We start from the raw sequence: 10,322 nt of genomic DNA, 5'->3' as shown, positions 1-10,322 counted from the left end.
GGGGGGCTCCTGGGGGTGCGCCCCGCTTCCCTCGGGCGGGCACGCCTGGCTGCAGTGCCGCGCTCCGGCCGCCAGGGGGCAGCGGCGAGCGGCCGCAGGGCGGAGCGGCGCGGCCTGCAGGACTGCCGGCCCATAGAGAGCGGCTTCCGCCGGGCGGGCGGGCGCTTTGGCACGCCGGGGGGGGGGGCCGCGCTCGGGGCCGCGCTCGGGGCCGCGGGGAGCGGCGGGGCCGCCCCGCTGCGGCGGGAGGTGCCGGTGGGCGCAGGACTCTGCGTCCTCCGCGCTTCGGGCGGGCGCCTGCGGTACCGGCCGCCGCCGCCTGTGGTACCGTTCGCTGCGCTGGCGGCTGCCGGCAGTGCGCGTGCTGTCGATACTCGGAACAAACACGTTTAGATCCAAAATCTAATAAACTTGTAATAATGTTTAATAGATTATAAATATATTGATAAGGAATCACGGCAGCCCAGAGCGACAGAAGGCGATGACGAGGTCTGTGAGGAGTGCTCAGGGTGCCAGACTGACCTGACACTCGAGTAACGCCACAGGGTGCACTGTGAAAGAGGGGGGGAGAAACCAGGTGCCTGGATTTATTTCTTTTATTTATTAAAAAAAAGGAGAAATGAAGAAAACCAGGCTGGCTGAGGACCTGTGCTGTCTCCCTTTTTTCCTCCTTTGTAAAACCAAGCTGGTGACTGCCCGTGCACCGTCGGAGGCCTTGCCTTGCTGGTGGGGGTCAGTGCGCTGCCTTAGCGTGCCTCCCCCCTCGGGAGAGGTGTAGCCTTGGGGGCTGCTCTGGCCTCCGCTTCCCATCTCTCGAATGTGCAATATCTTATGAAAGGGCAACTTGGCCATTCCCTGGGAGGGAGATGCCACTGCTTTTCGTCACAGCCTCAGCTCAGCTCCCACCAGGGCTGCCGGGACCAAGGGCAGCTGATTTTAGGTCTTTCCTAAGGGCCTTCCCACCACCCTGAGATGGGCTGGGGACGTGGAGATGGGCTGGGCTGTGGCTGTGCAGGGCCCTTTCTACCACCCTGAGATGGGCTGGAGATGGAGAGATGGGCTCGATGTGGAGGCAGGCTGTAATCTTAGCAATAGATTGGAATCCAGTAAGAACTAGAGCCTTTGTCGGCATAAAATATTGCTGAGACTGGAGAAAGTTGCTTAGTGGCTGACTGTTGCCGCCCTCTGTTCTGCTGGTATCAGGAAGGTTGTTCGGCATGATGTCTGTTGTTACTCCAAAGCCACAACATGCCAGAAATCATTTACAAATTAAAGGACCTGAGCCTGATGGACAGAACTGAGCTGAGTAAGGCATGTTGATGCTTGTCCGTCTGTGTGCCTTTGCCGTGTTTCTGGATAAGACTGAAAGTCACAGAGAAACAGTTTGGCAGCCTTTATCCTGTGGCTTTTAATGTGTGTGTTGTAACTAGGCGCTGCAAAAAGCAGGAGCAAAATGACATTTTGTAGCTGGTTATATACAGGTGCAGCCTGTGTTTATCTGCCTTCATCTACTGATTCCTTCTTAGTACCTGGAATCCCCAGAAGAGGGAACTGACTGGCCAGTGGTCAGTGCAAGAGATCAATTCTTTTCTGTCTCCTTCCAAATCTTTCTTTCTCACAGCTCTGCAGCAACTGGCCAGAAACCTGCTTACATATCCCATATGGAGACCGAGTTTCAGCTGTTGTCTTAGATCAGTTTCTCTCCTCTGTTTGTTGTAGGGTCGAATGTTTTGCCTGCCTGTGTCATGGCCAGTTTCTTAAAGCAGGAGAGACATACATCCCCCAGGATCTCTATGGGTGTGACCGCCCTACTCTGCTAACCAGTAGATAACTGAGAGGCCACTGAGGGTTTATTATGTGTCAATAAAGAGTTTAGATTAATGGATTACCAAGCAAATGCTATGTGAAGTCTTTATAAAGCTCCAGCTTTGCATTGGGAGCATAGAACTCTGCTGGGCGGCCTGAGTGCTAAGAAGAAGAAAGTCAGAGAGACCAGAGACAAAGACCCAAACTAGAGAAACTAAAATAACTCGGGTTAGGAAAGGCTATACCTTGCAGCCGCTATGAAAGGCTTTCTTTGCTTTACAGTCCTTGCAGTCCTTTTACTGGTACACGGCTCCCAGGCAGTCTACGTTCAGGTGAGTTTTCTGCTTTTTAATTTATTGGAATTACAAGTTCGATAAAGTACTGCTACCTGAAGTGTTGTGGCTGCAACAGGAATCTTGAACTAAACTAACAGACCTGAACTTTTGCTTTGCTCTGGCTTGATAACCAACTTCATCTCCCTATGGTTCAGTTTTCTTTCTGTAAAATGCTTCAGGTATTGCTAATGTGCTGCTGCAGTTTAATTAACTTCACCACCCCAATCACTGCTCTGAAATCCCTTGCTGACTGAGGCATTGTGTTTCCAGGGTTTTCTCTTGCACATAACCCCATGCGCTGTGAAGCTGCAAGAACCGAGGACACCTCTAACTTCATAGAATGATGTAAACCAGGTGTGACAAAAGAGAAATTGTCTCGCCTGCTTCTAGGCAGAAAGTTCTTTATGAAAATGATCTCCAAGGTTGTTTGATGGAGCCCACACACATATCACATATTAAAAAAAAAAAAAAATCTAAAGAAATGCTTAGCTGGATCCACTGAAATACTAATAGGCAAACAAGCTATTAGAGGAGGCTGTATCAAATTTTCTAAAACAGCACCTATTTTTTAGGTACTACATGCAACATGGAAGCAGTTAAGAAGGTACTTCAGTGCCTCTGTACTTGGGAGTGTGTTGGATCTGGCTGTAGTCATCCTTAGAAACAGTTTGGGAGATTTCAGTTTGGTTGCAATGCAAAAAAAAAACTTCCTCAGAGTACCAAGAGAACGAATATTTTTTAAACAATTATTGACTCTCTTTATATATGTGCAGTAGGTTTCCAGGGATAAGGTACTATCTTTGTGCTTTGAAATATACTTTTTCTCCTGTAGATGTCAGAGATATCCAGAGATAGCAGGTTTAAGCTATGCCTTTCTTCCAAGCATTTTTTTAATGCTTAGAGACTCCAGGGGAACAGATAGATAGCTTCCTACTTAATGGAAAAAGTCACAGTTTTCCACTTGGAGGCATAAAAAAATAACGATATGAGAATAGCTGTTTCTAGGTCGGGTGTAGAAAATACAGCTCTGGAGTTTTAGCTCCTCTTTATAGTTTGAATGTTATTAAATTAATCATTACATCTGTATTCCCCCACCCCACCCCCCAATATATGTGCAATGTACTCTGCCTGTGTGTTACACTCTTCGCTTGGACTACTTGAGAACCCTAAGGTCTGACTCTGTGCACACAACTGGGTTATAAAATCACAGAACCATTCAGGTTGGAAAAGACCTTTAAGCTCACCAAGTCCACCCGTTACCCCAGCACTGCCAAGCCCACCTCCAAACCATGTCCCTGAGCGCCGCATCCATGTGGTTTTTAGACACCTCCAGGGATGGTGACTCCACCACCCACCTCCCTGGGCAGCCTGTGCCAGGGCTTCACCACCCGTTTGGTGAAGACATTTTCCCTAATATAAAATCTAAACCCCGCTTGGTGCAACTTGAGGCTGAGCTGGCTGTTCAGTGAGCCAGCGGTGCGGCCAAGGAGGCCAGCAGCACCCTGGCTTGTACCTGAAGCAGTGTGGCCAGCAGGACCAGGGCAGTGACCGTCTCCCTGTACTGGGCGGTGGTGAGGCTGCACCTCAGACCCTGGGTTCAGTTTGTTACGTTCTTGTTTTCTGAAATTCTTCCCAAGATATCCCTTCCCTCTCCCATAATATTTCAGAAGTCATTCATTTAACAAAACGTTTTGCGAAGCAGAAGTGAAATTCATGTGAACTTCATATTGTGTTTTTGAAGACTGAGTACTGCTGTCTTGAACTTGCCATCGCAGATCTTGAATGAATATGATGGAAATTGGAGGAAGGTGGTTTATTAGGTGTGGAGTAAAACCAGAAAAACTATGGAGATGGATTGTTCTGGCCTGCACTATTTCTGTGATAAAAATCTCTTAGTTTAGTAACACAGCCTGCACTTTCACCTCGAGGGGAGATGCTGCTCAGATTGAGCTCTCTGTGATACATCTTATCTGAGGTGGTGGTGGGGGTGTTTAATTTTTTTGCCGTTCCTTTGTTGCTTTTTGTCACCAAGACATATGCATTTTGGGGTTTGTTCCTACTTTCTGATTTCTCTGAAACTGTACCTGTGGAAATCCATCCTTTTTTAGTTGTCTGTTTTATGCTTTTGAGGTCTGTGACTGACAGCTGCATTTATACAGGAAAAGTTCCTTTGTCATAGACAATCATAACTGATAAATTACTCTGACTAAAATCATATACTGATTGCACATAGAAAAGATTTTGACTTTAAGTAAATGCGTGTCCAGAGTTTATCTGGTTGGGGTCTTTTTAATTCTTTAGCACCAAAATTCTGCGATTCTGTAAAAAACAAAAACACACACCCCCCAGAAAACAAACAACAACAACAACAACAAAAACAACAAACCACCCAACGAACCAAAGCAAACTGCCCTCCCTCGCCACCTCACGCTGTTTAACACTGGGATCATGAGACTGTGAAACAAGTGGCAATATTTGGTCTCATGCTGTATCAGTCACTTTATTTCTTTGAAGGAGTGGGTGTTCTCAGTACCTGTTGGTCGTTAAACCAGGTTAAACCACATGCTAAAGATGTTGGTCATTAAACCAGGTTAAAACACGTGCTAAAGATCAATTTGAAAATGCTTATTTCTCTTCTGGGCCAAACTCTGATTATCAGCAGACGTTCACAGGCTTTCTGTGCCTAGCTTAGCAGTTGCAACACCTGCAATTTAAGTTTACAACCTCCACAGCGATTCACTTGAAGCTGAGGGAATGACCATGAACTGATGCGCAGGGTCTAGCAATCGGAAAACGTGGAGTAATATTTCCCAGGATACTATCGCAGCCTCCTGAAGCTTTTGGTATCGGCTTTGAGTCAGAAGTGTCATGTTTATGCTGCTAATAACCTGTGTTCCACTGATTGTGTGGACAAGTTTTAATGTAACGGAAATTAATCCCAGTGCCTTGGGGTGAGGGATTTCAGCTCTCGGCACCGTGCGGGGTGAGGGAAGAGCCCCTTTGGCGTGGTTAGAGCTGCCAGCGCTTGAAGTTCTCCACTGCTGTGTTAGAAGAAAGAGTGAACAAAATAAATTCCCATTTACCCCGTTCAACTCGTTATTTTGTAAGTCTCTGCTACCTTTTACCCCCCCAGTCATCTCTTTTCTAGGCTGAAGATTCCCAGCCTGTATCTTTTGACTCCGGATTTTATGGTGCTGTGTCACGGGAGCGAGAAATGCACTAATCCTGCCTCTGCCCCTTGGGACACAGTGAAGCCCTGATGGGCCAGCTGGATCTCACAGCTGGTCTGGAAGGTCTTTGCCTGGAAGAGCTGCTCCTTTTGCTTTCAGTCAGCACCGATTTTTATCTAGGCTTTGTTTCAAAAACTGTCTTTTCCATATAGTATAGTTTTTAGGAGAGCTTATGGTTGGAATGGCTTTGCCTAAGGACTGGCTTCCTAACACTTTTTTTTTCTGGTTTTTCCTACATAGGATGGAGACATGAAATTCTCCCTTGAGTCTGTGAAGAAGCTAAAGGAGCTGATGGATGAGACCAGACACGCCAGTCCTCGCATGGTGGTTTCAAAGACTAGCTATTCTCCATGTGATGAAAAAGATCTCCCTGAGGAGTTCCAACCTGTGTGCAAAAGAGAAGATGCATCCATGGTTTTTGAGAGGCTGAGTATGTAGCTCCTGTTGCATAGTTGCCATTTTTATTGCACTTTTCAACCTTAAACATCCCAATAGCAGCAGGCAAAGAAATGTAATTACTGTTCTGTGGCTTCTAAAGCAGCTGAGAGAGTCCATGCTGCCTTTCTACTAGCCCTCCTACGAGGGCTGGACTACACCAGCTGTGAGCACCCTGCAGGAGCATCCCTGCTGTGCCCAGCTTAGTTGTAGCCTGTACAGACCAGGTTGTTGTAGCCGTGAAAACGCTTCCTCCTAGTAGTTGCACGCTAGCTTACGTGACTTCAAGTGAGAAACCCCATGATCTTCAGCTTACAGAAAAAGCAGGGTTGTATCGCTGGGTTCTAGCTAATTGCAAGTTGTGAGCAGGTCTAATTGCTTCCTCTAATCAGTGTAGAAAAAAGGGGGTTTTCCAGGTAGCCTAGAAGAGGTGTGTGAGATGTAAATGAGGTGAGTCAGCCTTCGGTGTGGTCTGTCTTCAACGTACACATACTGATTCTTGAACTGGCTGCTAGTGTCTCTTTTTTATTTTATTATGTCGCATTTATCTACTGTCCAACACAGTGGATACTTTAGGAAGAAATACTACCAGTTTAATGAATGTTGTGATCCTCCTACAAGCCACATTCCCCCCACCCCCCTTCCCACAAGATGTCCTGTTCTCTTACCTCCCCGGTTCCCATTGCTTCCCCGATGAATTCAGGTTTGATTTCATTCATTAAGCCCATTTTTTTCAAGGACTGTTTTACTTCTACCAGTAATAACTTCAAGGAACATTAAAGCTCATAAAGCAGTAATGGAAAGGGGTCTCCAGATCCCTTCATGTGTGGCCTTGCTCTCCAAGAAATTCTCTTGCCATCTCATTGAAACCCTCTTTTTTTTTTTTTTTTTTCTCTCTAACAGACCTGGCTGTCCGAGATGCTGATTTGTGTGAAATCTGCGCCAATGCTGCCTGCGCAGGTTGCTTTTGAATAAAGTTTAAACAATCCAAAGAAGAAAGCATTGAGCTAGGAAGTTTGTGCATTCATATTGCAAAAATCACATACTTTCCCAAATAGATATTTGGACTCCATCTCCACTGCAGTCAGCCCGGAGCTGCTAGCTCAGGGAGAGATCCCGGGGTAGCCCTGAAGTAGCCACCTCAGGTGCCACCAGCAGTGCAGTTCTGGCAACCAGGAGCCTCTAAAAGCTCATCTGCCAGGTTTCAGTTCTGCCCGAGTTGTGTCACACGGGAACGAAAATATCCTGGGCACAATTTAATTTTCCACAATCACATCTAGATTGGAACGTGATGGGTGAAACTGAGCAGCCTCCTGCAGCCTTTATAATATTAAATCTGCCTGTAATTTGGCCTCCCCGACATAAACCGCCCAGCACCACTGGGTTATCAGCTTTTCCAGCCCATGCTCTCCAGCGTGTTGGATAACTTACCTCTCTACCTGCAGGTCTGCACGTGAGATGCGTGTGTTTGTAACAGGACTGCAGCGAGTAACATAGCCAGAAAATTCTTATTCTGTTACTTGTACTGATTGTTGCCAATTTAGGGAATGGACACAGAGGAGCACAGGAATGCTTACTACGTACTTGTATGGAAGCTCCTTTGTGTTGGCAGATATTAATGTTCATTAAGCTTTGTTTAGGAGAAAGGGAAGTCCAAACCACAATGCTGGAATCACTTTGAAATTAAAACATTACTTTACGTATTTATTTATTGGTGTCAAGATTGTGAAGAAAGGATCTGCCCATGTTTATATGCTATATATGAAATAAAAGCTAGTAATAGTTTGGGGGTTATTGGTTTATGTTTTTGCTGGGGTTTGGGGCGGGCGTTCTTTTGCGATAGCCTGCTTGCCTACTTGGTTTTCTCCTGTATAAGGTCTTTCTCGTCTGCGTCTTCACTGGAATAAAAGGTATCTTGTTAATATTGTCCTGAACTTAAAACCATTTGTGGTCCTTATATAGATCATAGTAGTATAAGACTACATCATAGCTTTTAAATTATTTCCTTTTACTTTTAACTGTTGAATTATTATCTCCATTTTGTATATATGGGGCCCTCAACTCAGCAACTGAGTTCTCAAAAGACCATCAATGCTATAAAGTTCAGCACTTATCCCAGGATCTAGGTGCCTAAATCCAGAACTGATGTTAAAAACCAAAAACAACAACAACAAAATTAGGTGTATAAATTCCTGTTTCATTTGACAGAAAAGTTATATGGGTGTAGAATAGAATTCCTCACATCCAGTGTGTTGACTGCTCCAGGACAAAAAGCATCCAGCAGCAAATGCCAAAGAGAGCCGCACACTAAGGCTCTTCCTGCTGCCTTGAAATCGGCACCTCTGGGAAATGGGATTTCCTCACTCAAAACACCACCTGGGCTTATTTTAACCCTAAAGTTCTTTCTCTGCATACAGAAATGCGGCTTATTATTTTCTCTTAAAGCTAACTTGAGACATTATCAAGCCTTAGCACAAGCAGCTTGGAGGGGCTCACACGGAGAGGACAGGTTATGCATTTTGCAAAGAAAACTCGGTGGCAACGTGACAAGAGCCAAAGTCTCCCTGCTGATACACTGCCAGCGTTCATGTGCGATGAGGGGGCTGGCCTGGAGCCCCCCGTGTGTGTTCTTCTGCAAATTCCCTGCCCTTTGGTCTGCAGAGCCCTGCTGTCGGCAGGAGTGCCGCAGACCAATGTGGGTAGAGCATCATCCTGATGCACAGAAAAACAGGGTTCAAAGAAGGTATCAAACCTCTGGTTTGCACTTGCTGGATGAGGTTTCTAGTAATTGGGGATTTTACAGTGGGAGGGTTGTGGCCCTGGGTAGAAAAGCAGCAAACCGAGCAAGCCAAGAGCCCGCAGGCGGGAGCAGCGTTCCAGTCCGTAGCAGGCTGTGGAAAACCCATGAGAGAAACTGCATTTTGAGGACTGCGTTTCCCCACGGGTGGGAACTGGAACAGTGGGCACGGCGTGCTCAGAGCAGAACGGGGCTTCCTCGGGCTGGGCCACCACCAGCTGGGCCACCAGCCAAGTGGCAGTGGCACCACACAGTCTGTGGGGAGCATCCTGCGGGCTCCGTGGGTGCGCAGCGGCCCCGAGCTGACCTGCTGCGGCTCTGCTAAGAGACCTACTAGCCACCGGGGGGGTCTGTCTATTAACCGGTGGGGGGGTGTTGCTTTAATGGAGGAGATTTTTTTGTTTTAAGAAGTAATCCCCATGGCAAATGTTAAAAGTGCTTCTCCGTGCAGGAAAGCTGCGATCTATTCCTCTGGACTCATCAGCATCACCTCCAAGGCCGGCATACTAAATGAGAGGGAGAAGGAAAAACAGATTTCAAAGAAATATCCTCTAGTTTTCATTGCCTTTATTGACAGAGATAAGACAAATTCTTCAGCTAATCACAGCCTTTTCCTCAGCAGCAGTGAGCTGCTGGCTCAGCTCGGTTATCTCACCTAATTGCACCTTTCAAGGGGAGAGGGGAGCGCCATCCTAAATTGTAACCTTCAGGGGAATGTCAGGTACCCTGAGACAAACAACCTATTTTCGGTCTGTTTTTCCTCCCACAGCCTCGCCTCAAGGTGTGTTCAAGGGCAAGCAGACGGGGGCTGTTGGCTGACGCATGTGTGCGCAGCCCTGCCGATGCCCAGCCCGTGGGTGTCTGCAAACACTCCGCTTCCCCAGGCAGCTCCACTGCTCATCCCGAGCCCGACGGACCCTCGGGAACATCCTCAGCGGCAGGAGGGGCCGGCCAGGAGCGCGACCTTGCACCCGTGCCTGGGTGAAAGCAGAGAGGCAGCCCAGGGACCAGGCTGGCAGCTCTGTCCATGGGCTTTGAACGTGATTGCTTGGGCTGAAGCCTGGGAAAATAACAAGCGTTAAGCAAACGTTTTATTTAAGTTTATTCTAATTTTAAATTTATTCTAATTTTTAAGTTTATTCTCATTTTTAAGTTTATTCTCATTTAAGTTTATTCTAATTTTGTTGGTCCACATAAATGCTAAACAAATGATTAATTCTGCTTTGGAAAACCATGTTTCGAGGTAAGGGTGTAACGCAACTGCAGCATAAACACACGGACGCCACTTGGGAAAGGTCAGGCAATTACACACTAATTGTCTTTGTTCTTCTCCATTTTCATTTACAATTATCAAGGGACAGAAATGTAAATTTTAGAGCATGAGTGTCTGAGGAGCTTTGTGATCCAGGACCCTGACACTGCAAGGGATTTAAAAAAACCCACCCCCACCCCCCTTGTGTTCTATTTATATGAGAAGTAGAACCACATGTTGTAGAGACTGATGCTGTGAACTGGTTCCGTTATCCTCACCCAATACTAAAGAAATAAATAGACTTGTAACAGCAACAGCCACAACAAAGCCCTACACACCCTTTCAAGGATCGTTGCCATAACCTCATACCAATGTGAAATGTGAGACCTACAACAGAACGAACACAGAAGAATTAAAAATACTCAGTAAGTATTATTAAAAAATACTCAGGTAATGAGTAAGGGAAG

The 10,322-nt window shown here is 46.5% G+C and overlaps 1 protein-coding gene across 1 annotated transcript; it reads left to right on the top strand.

Annotated features, from left to right (window-relative positions):
- The first annotated feature begins 665 nt into the window (after window positions 1-665).
- Window positions 666-7,588, top strand: LOC121084494 (guanylin-like). The gene is made up of 3 exons (XM_040586008.1): window positions 666-2,138; window positions 5,612-5,801; window positions 6,710-7,588. Exons 1-3 carry the CDS (start codon window positions 2,064-2,066, stop codon window positions 6,775-6,777), a joined length of 333 nt encoding a protein of 110 aa, XP_040441942.1. The 5' UTR covers window positions 666-2,063; the 3' UTR covers window positions 6,778-7,588.
- Window positions 7,589-10,322: the final 2,734 nt, after the last annotated feature.

The sequence above is a fragment of the Falco naumanni genome, chromosome 3 (assembly GCF_017639655.2).
Source record: "Falco naumanni isolate bFalNau1 chromosome 3, bFalNau1.pat, whole genome shotgun sequence".
Taxonomy (NCBI): Eukaryota; Metazoa; Chordata; class Aves; order Falconiformes; family Falconidae; genus Falco; species Falco naumanni.
This window is presented reverse-complemented; position numbering and strand designations above follow the sequence as displayed.

Excerpts from the sequence above, each read along its gene's own strand:
- LOC121084494 (XM_040586008.1), top strand. The coding sequence starts at position 2,064 with ATGAAAGGCTTTCTTTGCTTTACAGTCCTTGCAGTCCTTTTACTGGTA. Across the intron at positions 2,139-5,611 it reads CCCAGGCAGTCTACGTTCAG|GATGGAGACATGAAATTCTC; the intron begins GTGAGTTTTCTG and ends TTTCCTACATAG. Across the intron at positions 5,802-6,709 it reads CATGGTTTTTGAGAGGCTGA|ACCTGGCTGTCCGAGATGCT; the intron begins GTATGTAGCTCC and ends TCTCTCTAACAG.